Source organism: Oreochromis niloticus, linkage group LG20, assembly GCF_001858045.2.
Source record: "Oreochromis niloticus isolate F11D_XX linkage group LG20, O_niloticus_UMD_NMBU, whole genome shotgun sequence".
NCBI classification, from domain to species: domain Eukaryota; kingdom Metazoa; phylum Chordata; class Actinopteri; order Cichliformes; family Cichlidae; genus Oreochromis; species Oreochromis niloticus.
Window position 1 is genome coordinate 11,099,296 of NC_031984.2, and position 27,752 is coordinate 11,127,047.

The 27,752-nt window shown below is 40.6% G+C and overlaps 2 protein-coding genes across 5 annotated transcripts in view; one reads left to right on the plus strand and one right to left on the minus strand.

The window, feature by feature from the left end:
• Positions 1–726: 726 nt before the first annotated feature.
• On the plus strand, positions 727–4,366 carry LOC100696419 (urotensin-2-like). 4 transcript variants are annotated; one of them, XM_003438939.5, is made up of 4 exons: positions 727–2,307; positions 2,664–2,774; positions 3,409–3,452; positions 3,547–4,366. In XM_003438939.5, exons 1-4 carry the CDS (start codon positions 2,202–2,204, stop codon positions 3,658–3,660), a joined length of 375 nt encoding a protein of 124 aa, XP_003438987.1. In that variant the 5' UTR covers positions 727–2,201; the 3' UTR covers positions 3,661–4,366. The 4 variants fall into 4 exon arrangements, with proteins under 4 accessions (XP_003438987.1, XP_025757655.1, XP_025757653.1 ...); XM_025901870.1 differs by having other exon boundaries at positions 2,664–2,756; XM_025901868.1 differs by lacking the exon at positions 727–2,307 and having other exon boundaries at positions 2,410–2,774.
• Positions 4,367–4,639: 273 nt separating this feature from the next.
• The window catches only part of camta1a (calmodulin binding transcription activator 1a), a 281,030-nt gene continuing 257,917 nt past the window's right edge, over positions 4,640–27,752 (minus strand). Inside the window, exons 12-24 of the mRNA XM_025901871.1 lie at positions 16,818–16,959; positions 16,447–16,614; positions 16,261–16,339; positions 15,790–16,138; positions 14,933–15,411; positions 13,975–14,153; positions 13,238–13,481; positions 12,316–12,387; positions 12,185–12,205; positions 11,863–12,062; positions 11,453–11,527; positions 11,059–11,089; positions 4,640–9,299 (exon numbers count right to left, since the gene is read on the minus strand). Coding sequence (XP_025757656.1) covers positions 9,267–9,299; positions 11,059–11,089; positions 11,453–11,527; positions 11,863–12,062; positions 12,185–12,205; positions 12,316–12,387; positions 13,238–13,481; positions 13,975–14,153; positions 14,933–15,411; positions 15,790–16,138; positions 16,261–16,339; positions 16,447–16,614; positions 16,818–16,959 — 2,072 coding nt within the window. The 3' untranslated portion in view covers positions 4,640–9,266. The remainder of the gene's footprint in view (positions 9,300–11,058; positions 11,090–11,452; positions 11,528–11,862; positions 12,063–12,184; positions 12,206–12,315; positions 12,388–13,237; positions 13,482–13,974; positions 14,154–14,932; positions 15,412–15,789; positions 16,139–16,260; positions 16,340–16,446; positions 16,615–16,817; positions 16,960–27,752) is intronic.

Here is a 27,752-nt window from a genome sequence, read left to right on the forward strand (position 1 = left end):
ATTATGGAGCTGAGATGGAGAGATGGAACTTTCAGTTGTGTCTGTGAAGGTTCTCAGTCATCCAGGTCATCGTAGATCCAGGTCATCTAAGGAGCTTGGAAAGAAAAGCGTCTGGACTTCTTTAACCTCTTGGACTTGTCATCCACACATCACATTTTGGGTTGTCTAGAGCACAATACTAAATCTTGCCCAATCAGCCTAAATAGCAAAGAGAAATTAAAAACGCATGCCATGAAAGAGTTTGAGTCTTAGGAGGTTAAGCTTTCTTGAAGAAGTTTCACCTCTCATCCGAGAAGCTTCTTCAGTTCTAAGCGCAATTGGTGGAGAGTCCCAGATTTTAAGCCCCATGGGAGGGTTGTGAACCCCCTAATGATCCTCTACCTAATCACACGAGCCAAGATGTGAAAACGGGTGTGGGTCACAATCAGCCAAGGTTTTGGGTGAACCCATAGTGAAACCAGCCCAACCCTATCATGTGATTTACTGAGAAATTTCAGTTGTCCAATTCAGCCAGATAAAATCTTATACATGCTTCAAATAAACTTTAGTACAATCTCAATTTCAAAAAGTTGTGATGCTGTGTAAAATGTGAATGAACCAAACATCATTTTTGCACATCTTATAAATTCATATTTTATTCACACCAGAACATAGAAATGTGTAAACAGACACATTTTACTCATTTATGAAAATTTTTTCGCTCATTTTGAAATTGATGGCCACAACATGTCTGAAAAAAGTTGGAAGAAGGCTAAAGAAAAGGCTAAAAAAAAGTCAGTGGTATTAAAAAGAAACAACTGGACAAACATTCTGAACTGGAAACAGGCCAGTAACATGATTAGACATAAAAAGAGCATCTGGGAAGTAAAGATAGGCAGAAGTTCACCAATCTGCGAAAAACAAAAACTGCATCTAAAAATTGTGGAAAACTTTAAGAATAATGTTCCTCAATGTAAAGTTGGAAGGATTTTGAATATCTCACCATCTACAGTACATAATATCATCAAAAGATTTAGTGAATATGGCGATCAGGCGTCACTGCATTAAAAATGCTATTAAAAATGCAATTAAAAATGTTTTCCTAAAAACACTGATGCCTGGAGGAAATTCTTGATTAAATTGTCAAAAGGACTGCATATTGTAGGAAAAACTTCAAGTTTTGGGGCGCCATAGTCTATTATAGATGCTGAAATAACTTGGAATTGGCACACTGGCCTCGACTAATTCAGAATATAAATTGTAATTGCATTTCATGATATATAGCAACACCTAATGGAGTGTCTGGCTTGCAAACGATAAAATAAAATGTCACTGTTGCTTCATTGGCTCTCATTATCAGGGACTGAACGCTGACGTCATACGCCTAATAAATATACAAATTACACAGAGGTGCAAAATATGACTTTGTAAATAACAGCTGCCCCCCATCACCCATCTCATAACCAATAGCCAAGCCTCTGTTAGGCTGAGCAGTGATGCTTGGTGTACTCGTAAAGTTTAGTTTTACTGCATGACTAAGAAGTGAAAGCACAGATATAAAAGCTTAAAACAGCCAGGCTTCTAAATAAAATGCATCAATCAGTCTGATTCAGTGGCCCATGGAAGCATTTTCTTGTTGTCTTAAAATGTCAGACGGCTTATAGACAACATGGCCCTCAACATTTTAACATGTCCACTCCACGTCTCTAAACAATTACAGATTTATTAGGGGTTTGCTCGGCTTTGTTTGCAGAGATACAGCCAGAGGATTCAAATGGTCCAAGAGTTTAATGAACTAGTAGTATAAAAATATTAGTCATTTGTCTGCCCTGTTTCTCCATCTGCTCCCTCGTGGGATTACATTGACGTGACATCTTAAACACCTGCCTCGATACCTTTTACAAAGTCAGTAAAAAAACATTCAATCAACCTTAAGAGCAGGTAAAATATGACTATGCCCTTGAAGAATGGGCCCACTCACATCTTTTTTTTTATTGAGACTATAATTCATCTGTTGATTTATCACAAGAGTGTGACTCTGGATGATGTTGTCGTCTGTAGCAGCAAGAAAAGGTCTATGTGTCTGCTATGCATCATGCAGGAAGTGGGTGGGAAGGGGTTAGGCTACAGCTTCAACTATATAACACCGTTAGGACCAGCAGAGCACGTAGAATTCTCCTTTTCACCCTCTGTGCAAATCAGAGCCACTTCCATCAGCACTGATGAAGTGTAACCATCTTCTCTCCTGGGCCTTTGTGCTTGTGGCCTCGAGCCCACTGCTGGCCCACCCCATTACAGAATCTGCTGAGATGCCGTATCCAGGACCTGGTGAGTGGAAAGTAATATCTTTATTATAGCTGTTATACAAAGTAATTCCCTGTGTCAGTCCCTTGATTAGCATTTTTAGTAATAAAACATAATTTGCAACGATTAATGGCAAGCTAGTCATGTCCTGGGGCCTTGAAGTAATTACTTTAGAGCTGCGGTGTTGAACAATAATTGCTCTGCCAAAGTTCACACGCCAAAGTTCTGCCATCAGAGAAGAGATTGAGTTTTTGTTCAATTATTTCGAATGCTTTATTGTGATTACCAGCGAGAATTAGATTACAAAATGTTCACGGCACGAATCCGTACCTCTCAATGGTGTTCCTACCAACTGTGTGGGCTTGTTTGGTCCTCCTCAGTATCAGCGGAGGACCGAGGAATCAGCAGTCTGGATGATCTGCCTCTCTCTGAGCAGGATGGTGCAGGCCTTAGATATTCCACTCTAATATCTGGTGAGATCAACAGAGATGGTAAGAAATGTGCATTAACCAAACGTGACTTTACATGACATAATTTTGCAGAAAAGAGTGTGCTTTAGATGTGGATTCATACACAGTTACATAACACTATGCTTACTAAAGCACTACTTACTTTTAAAGCTCATTTGCACATTTTGAGCTTCATATACTTCATATGCTGTGTTCTACTAGAGTACCTTTGCATTAGTTACAGTTTAAAAGTCTTACACTTGGTACAACCCCTTCATTTATCTACTGCCTGAAAAAAACAACAACAAAAAAACAACTTTAACTCCTCTTCCTCCATTTAGGCCCACTTTTTTCTGATTCGCTGCCCCTTTCAAACAGAGGAGAGTGCCTGAGATGACCAAATGAACATATCTATGTACATTGATGAGATCTCCTTTTTTCACATCATGCAGATCTAAGAGCAGACAAAACAGTCTGACATTGAGCACACAGGGCCTAAACTTTAGGTTCACAGGAATTACTTGCACATACAAACCATGGCCGTGTCTAACGTTAGCAACCATCATCATAAGAGTAGAAAAAGTACAGTACATCCGTTTTAAATGAACTCTAATGACATTCACAGAAAAACAGCTAAGCTATCAGCATATGTTTACCATGTTTCCTTTCCTCTCAGGTGTCAGAACAACAGGTCTGCTTCCTAGGGGGCTCAAAAGAGAGGTAGGTTTTCAATTAATGTTATTCCTAAAACATCAAAGTAATGTGAGCAACATCCTGTGAATAATTCACTAAATCGCTTTATCTTGTCTTTCAGGTCCTGTTGGAGAAACAAAGTCTCCTAAATCCTTTCAGCCATGCGCTGGGCATCCGGAAACAGTTCAGGAAGAGAGGAGGGAATTCAGAGTGTTTCTGGAAGTACTGTGTCTAAAACAGTGACTGAAAACAGGCACGAGGCAGGGCTTGCACTGAAAGAAAAAAAATCAAACATCTTACACTCACAATGGCACATACAGCCGAAATAAATAAGAAATACCTCACATGCATAAAGCGCATGTGCAGTCACACACCCTCACACGCACACACAGACATACACAAAATGCCCCATCTATGATTGAGACATATTGCTTAGGGGCTTTAAGATGATTTATTAGGGTTTAGTTAGAACTGTGAAATGCACATATAAAGTCATTGGTTGTCCAATGTATGGCTAAATGTCTTTTAGATGTGAAAGTCAAAGATGATATAGCACTGTTTGTTGAACAGAAATAAAAAATGGTATTGTAAATAAATCATGTATTTGTCTTTTCTTGGTAAAAGGTGAACCCACTATGCCTTCAGTAAAATAAGAAAAAGGAAACAAAAAGACTTTGCAAAGTTGGTTCTCGAGTTTTCTTCATTTTTTCCTTTTTTTATTATTTTACAGCAGAAAGAATATAAAGCATTCAGAAAACATCTTCCATATTTTAAGGGCAATTCAAAACGTTTTGCATGGCTTCAGCAGCTGAAATCTCTTTTTTTTTTTTTTTTTTAAACATATCCATCGAGTCAGTGACGCTTGTACATGCACAATTACAAAAATAAAACTTACAAACAAGAGAAGGGGAGAAAAAGGAGGAAAGCAAAACACATTAGGAGAACCAAGAGGACATGAAACTTTTAAAGGTAGGGGTTGGGAGCGGAGAAAAATTGGGTCACATAACAGGGAAAGACAGAGAGAAAGACAGCTATAGAGGAGAGGAAAATAGATCTAACACTAGTTCACATGCAAAGTGTCGAGGACCCATGACTTTCTATCAAAGCAGGGCCTTTTTTTTTCTTCTCAGTTTGGAATTGATGAAAACGTGCAGTTCGGTAAAGGGTGCCATATAATTGCTGTCCATAAACTACTGAATGCTTGTCTTGCAATACTGGCATTTGCATAAGAGTAAGTCGACTACATGTGTCCAATCATTTTAAACTTTGCTAGGTCTATAAGGTCTCCACAAAATAGTTCTTTATTGCTCTGTGTCAACAAGTGGAATATACTGTAAATCTGTTTGTGTTCTGTTGTCCTGATGTGCCTACCTTTCTCTGGTTGGGGTGCTTCGGAAAAAGAAGAGGAGGAAAGGCAGATTCTCAGGTCAATTCACAGAACATCTCGAAATTGGTAATACTGTCAGCTAACCTGCCGTCCCATTCACAAATGGCAGTAAAAACAAGATTTAAGCTTTTCATACAGCTACACTCTTAATCATAAATACCCTCTACACTGTCACCTAAATGAATTATAAAGGCCTAAAGAAGTGGCCAAAGTTACACAATAATATGACAGCTTTCTACGAAAAAGCGTCAAATCATTTATCTTAAAGACATATACATAAACAACCATCATTTCAGGGCTCTAGTACTGTGTGTACTGAGGTTATTTTGAGGAAATTGTTCATACACTACAGCAAGCCGTGTTAAAGATCTCACTCTTGCACTGTTGAACCTGTTTGTCTGCTAGAAGGGGTTTTGAATTTCAGCTTCTCTTGCTGTGAATCACATGTCCTGCTCTGTTTCCTCCTCCCCGTTTTGGCACCCTGAGTAAAATACAGAAGGGAGGTGAACCAGTCCCTCAGTCTGGGTAAAAAAAAAAAAAAAAATGCTGCCTTCACCACTCAATGTACAAGTGAAATTGACACCTGACATGTCTGCATGTGTGCTGTGCAGTGTCTTGTGCGTGTGTTTGTGTGTACCGTGTGTCATTTAGTTGCTATATATACTGTCACAATGTCTCTACCCTTGTCCTTTTGTCTTATTTGAAGTTGGGAGTCTACTGATTAAAAAGGATTTCAAAAAACAAAAACAAAAGAAACCATCTAAAAAGTTAGAGCTTGTCTAAAAACAATCCCGTCCTCATGCTTTGCCATGAAATCATCAGTAGCTACTGAGTATTGATCACTGGCTCAATTAGTAGGTTTGCCCTTCAGTCACGTGCCCTCTGTCTTTCTGAGTTCTGTGACACCTCAAACCAATGTTCATTGCTTTACAGAACAGTAAGTCCTTTAACAAGTCTATCTGACTACCGATTCTAGGAAAATAAGCATGCTTTAGGTGCACTTCTGTCACCCAGTTAACTATTTTACCCATGCAAGCATAATAAATCCTTCTCCTTTTTGCCGCAACATTGCATTGGCTATGCATTCTAACCACAGACTAGAGGATGAATGCAAGGCAACAAACTCCAGTAGTGGCATTTCTAAATGTGGTTTTTAACAAGCTGTTCCAGCAAAAAATGGAAAAGAAGGCAAAAACAAACAAAGAAAAAAGCTAGCATGTCGACAAGCTTGAGTGCTGTATTAATAGTGTTGTGTGCAGGCATATAATTGTGGCTTTGGTGAGTGGAATGGTATAACAGTGGCGATCGTGTGTATTTATGTAGAAGATACAGCACTGTCTGTGGGTGACCGTGTTCTCTCACATCAACCTCAGATACAATGCAAGTATTCTGAAACTGGATTACTGTTTTTAGGATATGAATATAGGCACTTCCTACATAAACACTCTGGAAATTAAGTTTACATTTCAGGTGACTGGAAAAACAACAGCGAAAAACAAACAATTAAAAAAACAGTGACTCAAGTAAATAAATTGGAAAAATACACATTTGGCTTAATTATAATTTAACAAACATGACAACAGTTCACTAAACAAAACTCAAGTTTTCCAGTGGCACTTGGCTGAATAATCACGTATCAATACTTGGATACAGAATAGACTATGGTGGTAATATATAATAGGGATTAAACAGCAGCCAACAGGCACCTCTGAACCAGCAGCTTTACTGTTGTTATCTCTTAAATTGTTCCTCCATCCCAATTACATTTTCTCTGCTATACTATCATTTTATAAATAACCCGATGCACAAAATGCATCTTATCTTTCATAATTACAAATGGCACTAGTGCACTGGTTTGCACTTTAGTTTCTGCAGTTGTTTGGACTCTGTAGTGAGGACAGTGACTACTTTCAGTGCCATCCTTCTGTTTAGAATCGTTTTAGCACCTTTGACTGCTGACACAGTTCATTTTGCAAACTTGTTTTCAGCTGCTTGGCAAAGAAATGTGGTCATGGACATAATGCTACATGTGGTTTTTAACTAAACGTGTTTTTTTGACATGGAATACAACATATATATTTAGACTCTGGCAGCCTTGATCCAGTGCTTTTAACCGAAACACCGTACAGAGAAATGGCCGTCACAACTCGACTATGAGGAACAATGAATTCTCCAAGTGTCGGTCGATGCAGCACACTGTAAATTGAAGTTTGCATGTTTACTCCCATCTTTATCAGGTGACAGAGTAATAATGTGAATTGTTTTATATGTACACCACGGGCAAGGCTGCCATTTACAATCTTAAAGATCAGATAATACCTCAGCAATGAGAAATCAGCACATTCCATTTGCAATGACAACAAAAAAAGTAACTCAAGTTCGTTACGGTGTATTCGATGATTGATAAATGCTCTATTTATCTGTAGAAATGGTGCACGCGTGACAGACTTAAATGCTTTCAGCTCGAATATGACTTTCTTTGCAAACTGTGTACCTTAACGTTTTTGCGATCCTCTGCCAGTTTTGATGTGATGATCTTCAGTGCTAGTGTGTATTTCACTGGATGATTATCTGTTCTGCAAAAATTAACTTAATTTTCTTCTTAAGCTATATAGCATTCACATACCTTGGCACCATTGGCAAAAGGTTCTTGGTAGCCCAAAAGAAAGAAATGAAAATAAAATAAAATAAACACAACCATACTTGTTTTAAGATAATTTTGAAGACTTCTCCTAACACTAAATACAGTATTTTTTACTTTTTCATATTGCAATAATATCATGCTTTAGCAAAATGTTCTTCTCAAGAACAATCAAAATAAAATAAAATACTCTAATAGTGAAATAGTTTTAATTTTACAGAGCATAGCCACTACTGCTTTTGTTGTTTTTTTCCCTTTTGACTCTGTTCATACTTTTCATGCACATAGCTCATTTTTATCCCAGGTATTTACACTATATACAAACAATACAACCATACTTCTTAGGCATTCAAACGAAACTATACAAATATTCTGTTTTTGTCTCTTACCTGTTTTTGACCCATTTTAATGAATAAAATAATATATTTCTAAAATACAATCCCCCTTGGGTACATGTTTTTTTTTTTTAATCCCTACGTACTTTCAGCCTTCTTTATATACAGAAATCGCTCAATTGTCAAAAATATGGATTTGTCAAACCCCTATTTTGGGACAAGCTTAGGGACCCCTCAAAGAATCTCTAAGACGTCAAGGCAATGTATGTGATCTTCCCCTCAAAAACCTTCACAGGCTCTGAAGTTCACTTCAAAAAAACAGTAATAACCTGCATGACCATAACCATTACAACACAAAATAAGCCAGTTTTTTTTCCACTTTGTAGGTTTCAAAGGAGCAATCAAACCAACAAGGCAAACCAAAATGAAATACAAAGAAATCGGACAATACAGGGATAGCTTCATCAATGAAATGTTGAAATTCATAGAGAAGAGTACAGATATGTGGACCACTAGAGTGGAAACAAAACCAAAACCAGAGGATAGGCTGAAAGACTAGACCAAAGCACACAAGCAAAGACTTTTCTTGCCAAGAAGTCATGCATTTTTTTCTTGGTAGGATTTAACAACATATAGCCTGAAGATACAGATCACCAATACATTGGACATGATGGAAGAAATACATTGGACATTATGGAACAATTCAAGTAATAAAGTGACAATATATATATGATAAAGCATAGTTTTTTTTAAAAAAAGAAATCTTAAAACAAATGTTTGATCCCCCATCTGCTTCAGTATGGTAAACCCCCAACTACATTCATTTGTAGCTCCACCTGTGTGGGTAGACTGGTGGGGTAGAGCACAGTGGGACAGGAGGAATTGTTGAGCTAAGCTGAATATTAATCTACAGCAGTGGATAGAAGTGGGTGTGTGGGTTATTAATATATTTGGTAAAAAAAAATCCCTTCTTCAAATGAATTGATTGGTCACTTAAAAAATTATGAAATACAATTAGAGCTCAGAGTATTTCTGCATGGTCTCTCTGTCCTCTGAGATCTTCTGCAGCAGCCACAGTTTACACCTCTTGTCCCGCGTTTGCTTCCTTCACTGTCCAAATCCTCTTCATATTCAAAAAAAGACAAAGCAATCCATGAAAAAGTGCAAAAAATGCCAAGAAGCAAATGTTCTGCACCCCCACCCCTACCCTTTTAGTTTATAATCCTGTAGAAGTTGCCACTCTCCAACCAAAATCAAGTCAGTGGAAAGAATAGATATGTGAAAAAAATGCTGTTGTACATGTAATCATAGTTGAACCAGTAACACTGCAGTAGTAGTAATAATTGCAGTGCTTGCATTGGTGGTGTTTCTTTTTTTTTCTCTCAGTTTCTCTTGTAAAATGTCTCGGGTACAAACAAAAAAGAAAAGAGGAGTCAGGAGAGTGATGTCACATCGCAAGGGAGCTCTTCTGAGGGGTCTCATGTTCCCTGGCCCTTTTCAATTCTTTCACCCTGGAACACAGAAAAAAACAAAGTGTCCATGAATGCAACAGCCATGATTTGAGTTTACTAAGTCACATACACAAGCCTAACAGTATCAGACTGTTGAGCCATAAAAATATCAAATCAGCCCAGTAGTAGGAAGTACAGCCCATCTGTGAAAGGAAATGCTGGTCAGAATGATTTCACTTTGTAATGAACAAAAGGAAATGTTATGGCATAATTACAGAGTCATTACTAGTAAAAAAAATATTTAGAAGTGGGATTAAATGTGACAAAATAAATACAGATACATAAACAGTATTATCACAATATTCTTAATAATAATTACAGTTCTTTTCAGCTAATCTACCAGTATGTGGTATTCTGACAGACTGAATTATTGCTCAGCATCATTATGTCTAAGATCCATGCATTATTACACGAGATTTTACGAACAATAGCAGATTAAACAAAGTTAAACTTTCCACAAATGACTGATTCACTATCAGTCAAGTAGTGCCTGTTACAACAATTAGCTTTACCATAAAGGCTAACTTTATGGTAAACAACCACCACTTTGTAATGGATTTAGACTAGCTCTGGTTATTCTTTTGAGAAGACCAATACTACAACATGTATGTACTGAAGAGAAGCAGACTGTGATGCTGCATGATTAGATGCAGTGGTGGATCTTGTCATGCTGAGCTGGTATACTGCCTGGAGGTATGGATCCATTAAAAGGGTGTGTTGTTGTCCTGGTGTTAGAAATAAACTATTTTATACTATATGTGTGTTTTTTGTTTGTTTTCTGTAACGGCTTCAAACCTATATCACAGTACAGAGGACATATTTGCAATAACAGGTGGTAACATTAACAATCTAATCTGCTCTAAAAGCATGGTAACCTAGTTTTGAACACATACAACTAATACAAAAAAAGAGTAAACACATGTAATCTTAATGTCTGTGAATCAGATAGCATGAAGGTTAAGTTATGCATACAATATTTGCACCATTTCCCCATTTAGGTGAATCTTTTAGTACACTATTAGCTTATGTATTGGTTTGTCTTGATGATTCAGTGGGCATAACACAGCTTCACACAGTTTTAGTAAACAGAAGTTACAGAGGGGTTAAATCCCCTCGCGGTCTGTCGAGTGGCTAGAAACATTGCACACAGTCAGCCAGCCAGACAGACAGCTACTTGAGAAACAGCAGGCCCATAGCATGCCTAAAGGTATAAAAGCAAGGCCCATAGTTGTCACCACTTGTCATGCAGCAGAATAAAAGATGGTTGAGAAAAAGCCTCCTGTTCTCTCAAACTGCATAACCACAAAAAGCTGGAAAAAAAAACATAAACAAAAAGTAATTTCCAAGGAGAGAAAGACAGAGATAAAGAGAGTCAAAGTAGTATCTGTTAAGTGTTGCTGTGATTTTGTCATTCATAAGCAAGTTGTTAGTTTGATATGTTCTGCTCTAAATCTGAGCTTCTCAGTCCACCTGTGGCTCCAGTCGGCAGCCTTCATGCAAGCAGGCATCAAGCAATAGTGATGGAGAATGAGGAAGGGTGGGTAAGGTGGTGGGAGAGAAAGAGCAAAAGAGAAAATGAGCGAGGAAAGGAGGGAGAGAATGCGAATGCTGAGACCTCAGGAGGAGATAATTGTATTATTAAAGAGTGAGACATAACAGGAAGTAAGAGAGAAAGAGGCATACGGAATAAACAGGGAGAAGGAGAGAGAGAGAGAGAGAGAAAGAGAGGCACGAACTGAGTTGCTGAGGCTGCACTCACCCGCTTGAACAGTCTATGGTCCATCAAGGGGCTTGGCATAAACAGCAAAACAATACCAGACAGCTATTAGCACACAGTAGGTACTGTGAAGGAGGGGGCGAGAACAGGTGGGGGCCAGGTATAGTGAGGGGAAGGGAGGTGGAGCTTAGGTGTTGGGGACATTTCTAACTACCCATTTATTTTCCACAAAAATAAAATCATTACACAGAGTTAAAAAAAAACAATCTAGAGATGGATGAAAACATGGCAGCAATTTCTACAATGACTAACTGATCATCTCAATGAGATATTATTCTTTTAGGCCAACCGCTGCAGTAAATCTGACAGTGAACTCTATCTAGCCCATGTATAAATGAGTATGTTATCGTGTGTTTGAGACAGTGACAGAGCCTACCTGTGGCGACAACGTCGTAGGAACCTCATAATCTTCCTGGCAGCCTGATCCTGCCTCTTTGTGAGCAGACTACTTCTATGAAACACCAGACAGACAACAGCGTCTCACTGTCCGGAAAAAGCATCTTTTGCAGAGCCACAGTTTAACTTTGATCTTTCAGTGAAACTCTAAAAGGTACCCATTTAAAACACACTACAATTAATAAACTGAAAATGACTATGAGTCATCTCCAAAGTGCTCAGACTTCTCTCATTAAAAGGGTATTTTCACAAAGTCAAGTCCAATAAATCAAGAACATCATTTTGTATAATGTAGTTTGACAAATGAGTCGCTTCATTAATATAATGTCTCACTTCAGAATGAATAGATTCAAGTGATTCAGCTAATTCAGTACGTGGATGAAAGTCTACCTTAGTTTGTGCTGCACCAGAGCAGCAGCAGCCCCACGGTGGTGTGGCTTCAGCCTGCCAAACTCCTTGTAGCTGCGGTAGTATTGCTGAATGAGCACGGCAGCCCTCTTGCTCTGCTGGAACTTCTTCTGTTCGTGGTAGCTGCGGAATTTACTCTGGATAAGGATGGCGGCCTGCGTCATCTTCTTATAAAGTGCATACTGCCGACATGAACAAAGCAATACGTTACTGCTGACGAATAGTGCTATGGCTTCACACTGTGGAAGAACATAAGCAACAAGTGTGGCGATTACATCAGCTGATGGCAATGAGAATATTTTACCTTCAAGGCTATCCATGTTAGCTTGTAAATGGGAAAAGGGAAAGATAATGAATGAAGTACTGAGACGTAAACGCTGATGTAGATTTGGATATGTTTTGAAAACTTCAGACATTACGCACTGTGGTGCCTACCTGTTTGTACTTCTTGTAACAACGTTGTATAACAGCAGCAGCTACCTCTTGTTGCTCTCTGAGCGGCCGCCCCTGTTGGAGAGTAAAGTGGTATAGGTCAGAGGTTTAAAGAGCCCAATTTTGCCACAGAGGATATTAGTGGCTCTGTGTCCCTGAGGTCTCCTGGTGACATGGTTCACTAGCATGTGAATGCCACCCTGGAATAAGTCCACGCCTGGTGGACCAGACCCACGTGAAAATTGGGGAGGTTTTCGAGAAAGAGAGAGAGCGGGAGACAGAGAGAGACAAAGGTCCACCTCTGCATCAGCTGGCAGATGGGCACAACAGACGACTGTGAACGACAGTGAACAGTTTGTCATACGAAAACTTATTAAAAGTAGCTATGGGGAGGGTAAGGGGTTGAGAAATGGGATCGGGCAAAGGGGAAAAGGACTGGTGTTTTGATAGCTAGTTTAAAACAGGCAGTAGCAGGCTCCATACGTCTAACTTAGAGAGAGAGACAGAGACAAAGAGGAAGTAGGAGAGCATTAGCGTAATTGTGTCTAAGTGCAGCAGGGACACAAGGGACAGTGCAGTCGTTCTTCTAAGCAAGGCCATGCTCTGCTCAAGCCACACCTTTCCCATGCTGAAACCACAGGGACATATTTGTATATTTTTTGTATATGTTGTAATGCGTATATTAGCAGAGGAACAGAGAATGACACAAAGATAGATATTAACTGTGATTAGAAACAGTACATCTCAGGAAAAAAATACATTAAATCAACCACATCAAGATCTTGCCCTTTACTACAACAAAGTACCATATGGAGTCAAACAAAAACAAAAGTGAACTCTTCAACATCTGGCCTGAAGCCAAAAACAGTTTCATCTATTTCACACCAGTCCACAGCTTATGGCACCAGAGCACCGGGGCCTGTACCTTGTACTTGCGGAAGGCAGTTTGGACTAGGCGGGCCGCCTCATATAGCTCTCTCTGCTCTGGATCTGACAGAGTCAGCTGGGCCAGGTCTCGCTCCACTTTGCTGTTGGAGGCATTGATGAACTCACTCCAGTCAGCTGGGGAAGGAAGTGTTGACCTTTCCAGGGGGCCCTCTCTCAACGGAGACCCTCCGGGGCTCAAACTGGGGTTAGATGATGGGGTCAGGGGTTCATTATACAGAGATCTGAGAAAGGATGATGACACATATCCTCTCTTCAATTGTATATATTTTACAGTTTACATTAAGTCTAAACAAAATGAAAATATTTACACTTTTTACACTGCGCTACACCTTCCAGCTTTATAAAACAATTCAACAACTAACAATATAACTCCTTGCAAACTCACAGACAGTACACAAACATCTGACACTGCACCTTTCAAATCAAACGGTGTCTCTCTTTAGTTGACATCCCATTCCTTCACACTTTCGGTTAATCCTTTATAGTATTATGTTTAAAGCTAGTACATTAAACTTAAACTGCAAGTTATTCTAAAAGTCATATATGTACAAATGTGTTCTCTTTGGCTGTCTATCCTTTAAATCACATTAAATCAGGTACTTTTAGACAAAGCACAGAAAAAAGAGAAAATATTCAAACAGGTGGGAGGGCATACTGGATATGCAATATATTGGGTACTGCATATCCAGTTGGATATGCATATGCATATCTTACCGTAGATGTATGATGCTTGGCAGCTGTTCTACGTCTCCCAGGTAGTTGGCCAGCCAGTTCATGGTGTTGCTGACCCCTGATGTGTCTAAGGGCACAGAGTCTGCAGCGGTGAAGTTCTCCCTTTTGATTCTCTCTGGTGTTGCTTCAATTATGTGCTCAGCCAGAGTCATCATATTTACCTGTTTTATTAAGCAAAAAAACGAAAACCCGTGAGGAGTCAGTGTATTTTTTACTATATATACAGTTTGAGAGACTACCTATTATGTTTTACTATGGTGTAGTCATGCAAATTTAATTGTTTGGTGCTGCGACAATAATGCGGACTCGAGAGGGGTAACAGAAAGGAGAGAGGGATAAAAATGATGACAATGATATTTCTGGAGGGTAAAAATAACACTTCATTTGTAAGAGGAGTAGTTAGACTGAATCCCTGGAACAATTCCTTGGCTATTGAAGTGGATCAATAAAGAGAGTTTATTATGCAGTGACGGGCATCGACAGAATGCCAGGCCTGGTGTATTCTGCCTGCTGAATACAGGAGGCCAGAAAAAAAAAACATTACAAAAAAAAAAATGGTGGTTGTTAGTGGTAGGTTATAATGCTGCAAAGCTTTCTTTAATGATGATTGTGTAGCTGTATTGTGTGTCACCCTATCAAAGTGGTGCCACACCCTGACACGTGATTTTACGCAAGTTTGTAAATGTTCTTTTTACAAAAATGTTTTCTGAATTCATAAGATCTGCTAGTGAACTGAAAACTTTTCTGCCAAATGTTACTTACTAAATGTGATGTGTGTTGTATTTGATATTGTATCAGATGGTACATAATTTCTGCTGTAGAATCTTTAGCAGCACCATCATTGGCTCATACCAATTGAGTGGTAATACTTGCCATGCTCTACACAATCAGCTGACCACATTGAATGTTTTCTTTTTTAAATTATTATTATTGTTCTCACCTGCAGGTCATCCATCTGTGTGAGGCAGTCCTGGTTCTCTAGATCCTCCCGATATGATAGCAGCTCTGAATCAGCCATTTCACTTTCTGACATCACTAGCATCCCTAACTGTTCCCGCTGCCGTAACCGGTTGGCCAGTTTCTCCTTCCCCAAGCTGCTGCCTCCACTGACACCCAGCGCCTTCCTTCCCAAGTTGCTGCTGCTGGAGAAACTCTCTCTGGAGGTCCATCTTGCTGTCCCTGTGCTGCCTCCAGTAGACAGTCCTTTGTCTGAGCTCAGGACTTCTGAGGACAGGCTCTTAGTACTCGAGGACAGCTTATGCAGCTGTTGCTGCTCCAGGCTCAAAGGAACAGACATGGCCTTGTCAGGCCGAGTTTGAAACAGTTCTGGGTTGGGTTTATGTTTTTTAGCTAGTGGGAGGTCTCTTTGGCCCTCGCTGCTGTAGTAGTTGGAGGGTTCTGACCTTGGCCTTCTCAAGTCTGCAAAAAAAAACCCCAAACACAACACGTAACAATTAGCTGCAGAGTACACTAATAAACATTTTGTTTGTTATAAGCTGTTTTCACACATGCACTGCAGCTCGCTGGTAAAAAGTCAGTGTGATGCTAAGTGAAGAGTGAGTGGGCAACATATTTTCTGCCTCCTGCACACTCTATCCAGGAAGCACCGCGAACTAAACCAAGCAAAGTATGTCCGACAGCAAGAATGTATCTCAAGCAGGCTATTTCCTGTTCTCAGCTACATTGAGACAGGGCAACTTTGGACAACGGTCTGATCTGACTCACGTGTGAAAATGGCAACAGAATATCAGAAAATAAAGCATCTCAAGTCAGTGACTTTTCTTCCATTCTACTAACCTGGATTGAGGCTGGTAGTGCTGGGTGTGGTTGTTGTGGTGGCAGGACATCCTTTCTTGCCACTTGGTGCTACTACACTGGTGTTTGCCCAGCTGACCATCCAGCTGTCTGTGGTGGGGGCATCAGGGGCTGGGGAAAAAGACATGCGAGTTGTAGGTGGTAGAGGGGCTGGCGGTTGCTGCTCTTCCCTCTGTAACTGCTCCAGACACTCTGCCAATTTGGTATGGCCACGTGAGCGGGCAATTGACAGGGGTAAGCGGCCTAGAGAATCTGGGATAGCTAGGGCACGTCTGTCCCATTTGTATAGTACCACCGCTGCCTCCAGGTGACCCAGCGCACAGGCCCACATCTAGATGAAATACAGATGGACATGAAAAAGCAGAAAAATCAAGAATGAGCTGATCTGTACCACAAGCCAGGATTTTCTTCATTTTTGTTTGCATTGTCTTATGTTAAATTCAGTTCCCTTACCAGAGGTGTGCACGAGAAGTGATCCACATTGAGAGGGTCCACTTCTAACTCCAAATCAATACTATCAGCATGCTTTGTACTGGTTGGAAAAAAAGGAAACAATTAGCATCTCACTTCTGTTTTAATGTGCACATCAATTACAGAACAAAGCGCCATTGGCCAGTACGTAGAGAATTATGTTCTTACCGCCACTTGATGAGTGTCTGGATGAGGGTGGCGTAGCCCTGGCCTGCAGCCAGATGAAGGAGTGTCATGCCTCTGAAGGTCTTGGAGTGGATTAAATGCTTGGACTTGGCCCAGCAAGCTCTGCTCATCATCTTCTCGCAGACCACCACAACACGGCTCTCAAAGGAGCTGCTGGCTTGCGTTTGGCCAGATACACACTCAAAGACACAAAACAGCAGATCGTTATTGGTTGCTGCATATACTGTATGTACGGTTGCTGTGCATGGTGACAAACACAGTGACTGTCATTCAGCACAACACAAGGGGCATGATGTGGCCCTTTACCTGTGACTGGCTATTGTTGCCTCCACCTCCAGCTCCTCCACCACCACCTCCTCCCCCTCCCCTCCTCCCCGGTTCCTCCCCCAGCTCCGCCACTCCCTGCACCGCTCGTTTGCTGGTGGCTGGCCATCTCTGCCATCCTCCTCTCCATCTGCTCCAAGCGCTCCAGGATAGACATTCTGAACTGGTTATCTGGGCAAAGAGAAAGACACAGAAAAACACATTGGCATACAATGAGGATCTGGTGTGAGAAAAAGAAAAAGATGTCTTGTGTTTGCTTGTACAACACAAACAACCCTGTATCCTGATAAGACAAACGATCACACAGTATGCACCACAGCTGCACCAGTATGTTACTCTGAGGAGCACTAGAACTGTCGCAGTGACTTGGGGCTAATCATCGTCAGGCATACAATCAACCATTTAAAAACGAATGCACTAATGCCTACTTTTGAGGTGCTGTAAAGCTGAGGGAAAGGTAATTACTTTCAGCTATAATGCACAAAGACCTTACGATCATTATTTATCACTCCAGAATGTAAGTGAAAACAAGTGCATCCATCATTCACTTCATCAAAACAATTGGCTTTACTAAAATAATCTGTAAAGCCTATCAATCACTCCTTAATGGCTTCCATCACTAAACTCCTGCTGCCATCTTTCTCACATCACTCAAACACCACTCCAGCAGACTAAAACAGGTTGAAAGATTGGTCAGAGAGCAGGGCCATTTTAAATGTGAACCACTCTTTCTCAGAGGGATTCAGACAAGCTCTGGGGGGGACTGTACAGCTGGCCTTCAACAGCTGATTAAGTATAGCCCATTATGGCCCTGAAGTCCCAGCCTTCCCCTCTACCATCAGCTTGTATGGCAGGAGAACTAAGAAAATGACAGTACAGAATCAATCACAACTTGCACCCATGCACAGAGTCCTTTAAAAGACAAATATCCCATAAATCTGAATGGACAGAGGTGCATTAGACTTGAGAATGTTTACAGGCTTTTTTAGAGACTGTTTCTGATACAGGCTGGTTGTTATGACGTGGCTGTCCTGTGCATATTTTCAGGCTTGCAACAAGATACTTTCTATGTCAGAAACACACTGTATAACTCAAGAGCTAAGACAGGAAAGGACAGAGCGAATGACTTATAAGGATGACTTTATAGGACTATTTAAACTGAAGCAAACCCAAAACATTAAATAGAGCATAATTGGAAAATTAAGCTGACTGTAATATTGTCAGGTTGGTTTTGATCACTGCAAAAAATGCATCTGAGTAGTTATTAATAAAAAGCCCACCCACTGGAATTGGAACCTGGTGCCATATGTTACTTCAAGATTAAAAGACACACTCGTTGCTAAAACTCACTAACTTACATGCCAACAAACAGCAAGTGCTTGTACACACATACACGTGCGCACATACACACACACATGCACACACACACTAACATAGCATGTTGGGTACAGACAGTGGATTGGGATGTGCACAGAGAGCCCACTGCAGCAGGGAGTATGGAAGACTGCATTAGCATTCCCCATTTAGCCACTATGAGGCCGTTTCTGTGGCAACCTGCTGCCGACTGGTAACTAGGCGACAGGAACATGGCTGTGTGTATATGGTCTGCCTGTGTGCTATTGGCTTATTGATGAAGGGGAGGAGAAGGACTCAGAACACCGGCAAAAAAATGGAGTGAGAGGCGAACAATGAAAAAATTGTTTGCCTCTTTTTCTTGTGTACTTGGCCTACTCTCAGTGTTGATGCCTTAGGTAAGGACCTAATGACTCTAAGTGGGGAGCCTTCACAGCACGACCTGATGACATTTGCGTTTTACGGTATCTTGGCAGTCATGGCTCAAGGCTCCACTGAAAGCTAATGTCACAGTGGGACCTCCTATAAGCCACTGTAAAAGAGGTCAAGTAACTCCTATCGCTGAACAGAAACGAATGTCACTAGATGGTAAATGACTGCTCGCAGTGACATTATACTGCACTGAGAATAATGAACTTAAAGGACAACAATAAGGTCTTTGTTTTTAATTCCTCGGTGTGCTGCAGACTACCTAAGTGAACAGTGACCAGAACAGTCATATCAAACAGGAAAGCTCCTTAGAGTGTTAACAGAGCTTATTTTTAGGGTCTATGCTTACCTATTCTCTATGTAAACTGGAGATCCATGTCAACCTATTCACATGGGGGCTTGTTGAGCCTAGTAAGGTTAACAGTTACAAGCCTGTTCAGGACTCTGGAGTGGCTGTGTCAGAAGGGGGAGTCAGGGGTTGAGATAAGTCACAGCACCATAACCTTCCTTGGTAAGGGGGCTGCTCTGCCTTTTGCTACTGTCTGACATGTTAGGAGAGACATGGATAGATGGAGAGGGAGGGGGTTAGTTAGCAGTGGGCTGACATGTCTTTGTTCAGACCCAGTGCTGCAGTGTGCTGCAGTGCAGATGATGTCATCTCCACCTGCTGCCTGCTGCTCCAAATGCGATGCACGTCCACTGCAGAGGGAGGATGGGGGTAGACACGAGTGGGAGGGGAGAAGGAGGAGACAGGGAAGGTGAGCAGCCAAACAGCAGTTTAACAACACGGTGACGTTGTTAACGGCCTCCCTCTCGCTGGTTTACTCCCTTGTGACGGTGTGTGGCAGCAGACGTGGTCACTCTCACATATTTAGGGCAGACTGTGACGTGCTACTTTATAATATAAATGGGTACAAAAACGAGGAAGACCACCTTTTTTATTAGAGAACTTGAATGAATGGTGTTTAGTCTATTGAAGTGTAAACGTAAAGCCATAAAGACAAGGACTCCAGGTTAAGTTTCTGTGAGTGAATCAGATTTCCTCTCTTTTGACGTATTAGAAATTGGTACTGTAATCCCCTGCTGGAATTGGACCTTGGCTAACCTCTCCTTTCCAAACTGGAGATAAAAATGACAAAACTACAGACACCTCTTCACTTTTCTGAATAAAAACACACTAAAATTTTCATGCTCTGTTTCACACTTCCATGTATCTAAACTCATTTCTGGTGTTGGTTATCCTGTGCCATATTAGTGTTATTCAATGAGAGTTATTTTAATGACTCTAGCTAACGCAGTTACGTGAACCTTTTTTTTTTTTCCTGTACAGTCCGTTACATAACACAACAGAGTGCTTTTTGAAATTACAGTGAATTTGCTGCCAAGTGATGATCTGACTTGTCTCCTGTTAGAACTAAGAGGAAAACCTAACACCTTTAGGATGAATGCCTGAAGCGGATGGGAATATCTAAAGACACTAAATGTCTTTAGATGTGATCATTTCCTTACTTGTTAAGCAATGAGAATGGTGAACAGCAGGTCAACTTTGGGACCAGTACTCACTCAATACATTTCTAGACTTCAGACTTTGACTGTGGCTGTCGTGTTCCACAAGGACAGTTTCAAGTATCTTTTATTCATAAAAGGCACTGGAAGAGTAGTGTAGTATACTTTCTCCATGTTAAAATCGATCTTTGCAGAGTCTACAGTGTCCCTTAGTGTGTTATGACAGTTGTGTGTCAATGTGGCTCTACTGTGACTTTGCATTAGCTTCTCTCAAAGGACACTTACATCTTTGGAGACAAGCAAAGAGCAGCAGACCTGTAAAATCTGCACTGGGTTTGAATCCACACAACATCAAAGTCCTGCCTAATTCAATCTATTTCATCTTTGGGACATGGCAGAGCTCCTCAAGAGATAGTTTGATATACACGGGCATGTGGGAAGGAAGGACAGAGCTGCTTATGGAGGAACACTGGAGCACAACGAAAGTGAGAACAGGCTTGAGGGAGGAATAAAACAGCTGGGGAGATTACAGTAAGGACAGGACAAGGGTGAAGGGAGATGAGAGGGCAGGAAAGGGTGACAAGTGAAAAGCAGCTTGTCAGAGATATCGAGGGTGAGGGCAAGACTATTAATAGAGCTTTACTGTCTTGGAGGCACCGTAATGTTTGTGCTCACACTAAAACAACCTTTATTTCACCCTTGGAGCAGAAAATACACAGTTCAAGAAAAATGTGCCTATTGAGATAATACTAAACTAACAGGTAAATACAGGGTCTTGTTAAAAAATATACATCAAATGCCAAGTTATATTGAAACATTTAGGGTCTGCTTTTTCCCCCCATCCTTAATCGTGTACTTAATCGTCTGTATGTTATTAAAAAGACATGCACATCTGTATCCTAAAAGGGTTTACCGGGTTATTCATTTAGTGAGCTTTGGACAAACTGCAGGAGGAGATCTTTAAGTTTCACTTTTTAACTCGAGGTTCTGTTCATGCCGCTCAGTTTAAGTGCTGGACCTCATTATCCTTCTGCAGCCAGTCAGATTCTCACATGTAACCCAGTGGAAAGACCAGAGGCTAGCCTCCCCCAAGGTCTCTGTATGAACTGATTGACAGGAGCTAGTATTTGTGCCCATGCAAAGCAAGGGAGCCAGGCCATCTGGAACAGCCCTCACAGCTGGAACACATGGGTATGCATTGATCAAAGACAGACTCTACTTTGACTTAGTGTAATGACCGGTTGCGGATTTGTTCTATATTTTTGCCTTGCTTTAAACTGCTGTTAGAAGAGTGATAACATACAGTTTAAATGTGCAAAGCATAAGACTTAAAGCAACAGAAACAAGCTTGCTTTTAAGATTATGTTACTTTAGCACTAGGATTTGAGAATCCATCCATCTGCTATAATCCTCAGCCTGTAAAAGGCCATGGGGCAGAGTGAGAGACAGAGCATATCCCGGACAATTCATGAATCAGTCACAAGGCTAATGTACAAAAACGACAAATGAAATTCTTACTTTCAGAGTAATCTAACGTTTTAAATGCACTTAATATGTAAGTGTTTACTGCTATGAAAAGCTGAATCAACTGACTGAAACCTCTCAGATGGGTAAGATATACTTTTAAATTTCTTTTAAGTAAACAAATGTTCCTCTTGGATACATCAGTTGCAGAAAACTGTTGAATTTCTTCACAGACAAGCCAATAAGCTCTAATGTCACAATTTTAACTTCAAGACTAAATACCAAAGTGAAGGTAATCAGAAGTCTACATCACTGGCATACCTGTACATAAAAACTACATAAAACTCTACTTTTTTATGTACTTTAGTACATAAAAAAACTACAAGTAGTAACAGCTGACAACAACGGCATTATTTTCAATTATTATCCCCTGGCAATTCTGTGTCTTAAAACAAAAACTATTTTTTTCAGGTCACAGTGCTTCAACACAGCTCTCAAGATTCTGGCATTTATCCAGGTATATACACAGGTCAATATGAGTACAGTCTGGACACAGAATAGATACTTTGTGCCACAATGGAGGTAAAATGCCAAGAGTGCACACCCCTTGAAATTTACTGTCACCTGCTATCCCACTAATAGAGTGATAGAGTATTGGTTTTATGTCTTGGAAAGCAGGATAGTTTGATTTTTTTCCCCCAACATGTTCAATTGATACACTAACAAGTACATTTCATTAGGTTCCTATTTGCATAAACAACTACATACTGCTTGACACATCCGCTGCAGGCAGAAGCAAAAATGAGAGATGAGCGGGGGAAATAATTTCAAAGATAAATCAATCTGCTATGAAACACTAAAGCCCAAGGGACAGGACTTCTCCAAAGCTTTCCATTAATAGTAAGACAACAGAGTTTGGCTGAATGCACTCAACAGAGACTCTCAGCCTGTTCTGCACTTTCCCTGAATCCTTATCCAACACTGTAGTTGAAGTCATAGTTAAGTCTTCTGTCAGCTGTGACAACTGTTGACAGACAGCAGAGTGAGCAGACTTAAATTCATGTGATCCTTTATAAATAAAGCTGACAGAGAGCCAAACCAATCAATTTTAACGTGAAATTTAAAACACAATTAGATAAAAACACAAATAAATAATTAACAGATCACTGCTAATGTTTCATCCATTAATAACATAAAGCAGCCTACAGGAAAATACAATGTACAGATTCAAAACACAACTAGACTTTACTGAACACCATGGCAATCACAAGAAACTACACATGGAAAGCTTCACAGAGGTAGACCTCATTGCATAACTGTTATTCTGGATTGCATCAGACTAGATAGGCGTTACTGTTTAATCATCTCCTCACTATATCTCAGGCATAGACTAACTAAATTAAGTACCAGTGCTTTAAGAAAAAGCATTCCAGCAATTATATTGTTATAGAAAAGTCAATAACAGTCAATGACAGTGAAAGTGTCTTAATTGAGGTCATTCCCAGTTATTTGCGCAACTTGAACTGAAGCACATGAACACCCAGGAATTATGTTCTCTGGTAAAATGACTGTTTCTAGTTAAACATTCTTATCTGTTTAAAATGGCTTGTCCTTGTTGATCTATCACCTCCAGGTGTAAGCATTCCCACACCACTCCTGTTACTAGAACTGCTAATGCTATTCTTCTTTTCTTTAAAACTACAGGTGCACCTGCTGTACAAGGGCTGCAGTAAAATGTTTAGCATTAAAATTACTCCAATTTTGCTGTTTATAGGGTAATATATTAGGAATTAAACAACATTTGCTACTTTAATATCACTGCTTATATTTACCCATAGTTCCACACTTTATAATAAAAAGACAGGCTGATGATAAAAAGAACCAAACTCCTGACAAAGTAACTAATAATTAAATTACCACTCCTGTTACAGGCTCATAGCTTCAGCTTCACCACTAACACTGGTATACTTAACACATGGATTAGTGCATTTATACTAAGATTCAGTCTGTCCTTACTGCTGCCAACCAGAAACCACCAAAAACTAGAGCGCCCTCAAAAATGCATTAGTTTCTCTATTAAAAAAAAGCAGTTATTCAGCATGATTTTCAGAACACATTTATTCAAGAAAATCAATGTTTGTGTTAAAGCAACAGTGAATATGAGTTTTCTAAAACTGTAAAGAACATAACATTGTTTTGTTATGAAGAAAAAAATGGTAGTGGGAATTAAAATTTCTGGAGTATATTAACACTATATGCATATGCATATGGTCTCGTGTAAAACATGAAAAAGCACTTTGGTGACTCATCCTAAGACTTTGCAACTTTTTTCTTGTATCTGTCACTGCTTTTTAAAATTGGATAAAGTTTGGGCACTGCATAATGTGCTATGCATTGAAAACAGGAACTTCACAGAGGAGCAACAGGTCGATAAATGTACCCTATGCCTGGAATTCTCTCAGTTTAAATAGTCTGGAGAGCTTTAAGCTACAGCAAAGTTGGAAGACTAAATGAAGTCGCTGTCCATCTAAACTGTGGTGCTGAATGACAGACTAGCCTGCTGTAGTAAGGTATGTTCATGTGTCCATGCCGTTGATAATGTCTTTGAATGCAATTCAAATTGTGAAACAACAGAATAATGATTTTCACCAGCTACACACTGGCCCCGGTAACCTCAGCAGAACTCACACATGCGACAACCCCATTAATGCGCTAGACTAAAGCAACTACACCGTGTTTAACAGCCTAAGTCACAAAACAGTGCCTGCACCAGTTTAAAACACAATAATCCCACAGTTCAGACATAACTGACTAAAACTGTCAGGAAAGAGTGCAAACTGAAAGCCCAGGTATGCTTAAAGCATCCGGGCTTGGCAAACAGTCACTGCTACAACTTAACTTCCCTTGTTCCTCAAAATGTGAGGAAAAGCAAATGCTGTTACTGTCTCTGAAGGCGTCTGGAGTTGTCTAACATGTCCAAGCACAAGTCGTGAGTCAGGAGTTGGCTACTATCAGCGTCAACTCTCCAGTGCCCTGCAATGAGGCACAATTGCATGAAACACCTGGAAGCATGTGGCCAAAAGAGACAGTTTCTGTAAAACTCTGTTACAGCACACACACCGATGACCACAGTGACACACAATAACTCTGCATGCGGGGCGTTCAAAGAAACGTGGAACTTCTTCGGGCAAACACAAGAAACGTACAGAATATCAAAAAGCAGCCCAAACACATCACAACCACAACACAGCACAGCACTACAGCCAAAGGTTGAGCTTAACACTTCTAACCTTCTATTTTATTTTCCATTGGTAAAGTCCACCTCAAAGCCAAAAAATACAGCCCCTTTGTCTTTTTAGGAAATGCAGGTATCATTCACTGGCATCCTGACCCAAAGAAGTCCAACCAAAGCTGCATTTCACTCAAACTGCAGTTTTGCCCCGACAGTCTGGCAGTCAGGCTACTGCATGGTGTAACACGGAGGAATAAAAAAATAAAAAAATATTCATAAATCCTTGGTGTAGACTGAATCTCAATCTCAACAGTGCACTCGTCAACAATAGAACAAAGTGAGGGAAGAGAGCGACGTGGGGAGAGAGAGGGGAGAGAGAGAGAGACCACTCACTACTCTTCTTCCTCTAATAGCCCCCTCCTCCTCCACACTTGTTTCACCTCAAACACATGCACACTTTCCTAGTGTTTCTAGTAGTCGCTGCTATCCCAGCCTGCAGTAAAATGACAAATACCACAGCGAGGAAACGTTGTGCGCACGTGCCGCCGGTAAACAGACGCCCTAATTCCCGTTTGTCGCCTCTTGCGCGCGCCGCGATCCTGCGCATAAAATCTTGCTCCTCTTATTATTATTATTATTATTATTACTGTTATTATTATATTTCCCAATGATAATAATAATAATAATAATGATAATAATATCATTTAAGCAGATATAGTCGAGTCCGCGGAATACTCCAAATCCGGTCGGGTTTCGCCTTCTCCCAGCCCTAACTGCCGTCTCAAACTACAGTTTACCATGTTTACCCAAACACGCCCACTTCTCCGTTCCTGCATTGTGTGTACACGATCTGCCGTTTGTCTTGCCGGTGTAGTCGGGCTCAGAGTCAGTACTGTCAATACGCTCCCTTAAACACTAACAGTCACTAGGTGCTGCTATGCGGGGCTGTAATTTTGTCTGTGCCCAGCGAACCTCTTCCGGCTCGGTTCGTGGGGTCTGAGCTCAGGGACTTTAGTGGGGCGACGACGAGAGTTCTGCATCTCCGACAGCTTTTCTGTCCTGCCCATGGCTCCGTACCTGCAGTGCTGCAGAGAAAAGCGCGCCCCTTCCCCCACTCTGCATTATGACAAATCAAGGCAGGCAGGCAGCTGTGCCATTAGCACATCATAGCACAGTTAGTCTTCCACGAGAGAACAAACTCAGAACGCTGTACAGCACACCGCTGCGTATTCAGACAAAATGCTGCACGTATGGCACGTATGCTAATGGCAGCAGCCTATAGCAGTTCTAGTTAATCAGGCGTCTGACCCCCAAGCTGCACAATGAAAAATAAATCTTACCACATTAACGTTTGGAAAATGGGTAATAAAGCGTGTCTAGTTATTACTGTTTCGGGTATATGCGCAGCGCTTCTTGTTTACTCTGTTGCGCTTCACGACACCGGACAAGTGATGAGCGCACATAATTGAACGCTGCCCTACTTCTGAAATAAGTTGCTAAAAGTGTGACGGATTTTTTTTTTTTAAATTGTGATTGTAGAGGAGAACGATGTTACACAAATTTAAACATTTTCTTAAAAATCTTCACGTTAACCCTCGTGGATGTTAAAGTGCGCTTTGCGTCAAAGTCGCTGTCCACACAGACCCCGCAGCTCTTTGTCACACAGGCTTTCGCCAAAAGCATCGGCTCAGTCTTGAACACTAATTCCTAGCACATTATTTTCTTGGAGTAACCAACAGCGAATGGCACAAACAATCCTTTCCTTTTCTCTCCCCGCTCCCTGCCACAGTGAGGTACACACAGAAACGATCATATATGATTTGGACACATGGAACAACGACCACTAACGTGTACTATACATGCTGCATGACACAAATGCTTTGTTCTGCATAAGCTTAATCGCTCTAATAATTTCTAAAAGGAATGATCGATCATTGCATCATGCATGGAAGCTAAAAAGATGACATCCAACCAAAAACTGAAAATTCCAGTGCACCCAGTGCTCATTTCTTTGTCCTCTCTTTAAAAATCGACTACAGACAACCACTAAATAAAGACAGGAAAGGGGTTAATTTAAGTAAGGTAATAGGGTGGGCTGTGTTTTCTCTGAGACAGTCAGCTCCTCCTTAACTGGTTCTGTGAATGGGCCAGTGAGGCAGTAGGGTATGAATGGCGGAGGGATTCACTGGTTCTGCCATGTATGGGAGCTGCCAGCTCACTCCCACTCCCTCAAGGGCCGTCTGCATTGCAGCTGTCCTGTGAGCCTGTGCTTCACCATGCCCTACTTTATCCTGTCAATGCTCAACCACTGCAGCAATACTTCTCCCAGCAGACACATGCACATACAAACATAAATGACTCATATACTCATTACAATCTGGTAAATACTCTTACTGTACAGCAGGTCTTCTGACTCACAGACTGGACTGGACTTTAAACAGAATGAAAATTTGTCATCCCTGCAGCAGTTTTAGTTACATGGTGCTCAAAAGTCCTGTTTTCTGTAAGGAGCTCACACATAGCATTCACAATTGACCATCTTTTGCAAACGCTTATAAAAACAAACCCAAATTTATTACTGAATTCGCATTGTTTTTAAGTCTGTGTAGGTTATCAGTCATCCAGGTCATGTAGTCTAAGGAGCTTGAAAAGAAGGCATCTGGACATCGAGTGCATTGCTGTTAAGGTTTAAACAAATAGCCTCATTAGTGGCCAAATTTAATATAGACAAGATGAGACAATGTAGACAGTATTTTGTCACCCAGCTGACCTTAAAATAAAATGTGCCCTGACACATCTGTTGTGGTGTTTAATTTGCATATCAGATAGGCAGACTACAAAGTCAACGTGGAAATGTTGAACTCCAGTTTTCTTAGCACGACAGACACAGTAAAATCCTTTTTTCTTGGGTAAAATCAAAATGGTACTGAGCAGTATGAAAGCACCATTAAAAAGGCTATTTTTAAAAAACTTTATATAT

Excerpts from the sequence above, each read along its gene's own strand:
- LOC100696419 (XM_025901868.1), top strand. The coding sequence starts at position 2,552 with ATGCTTTATTGTGATTACCAGCGAGAATTAGATTACAAAATGTTCACG. Across the intron at positions 2,775-3,408 it reads TGGTGAGATCAACAGAGATG|GTGTCAGAACAACAGGTCTG; the intron begins GTAAGAAATGTG and ends CTTTCCTCTCAG. Across the intron at positions 3,453-3,546 it reads CTAGGGGGCTCAAAAGAGAG|GTCCTGTTGGAGAAACAAAG; the intron begins GTAGGTTTTCAA and ends CTTGTCTTTCAG.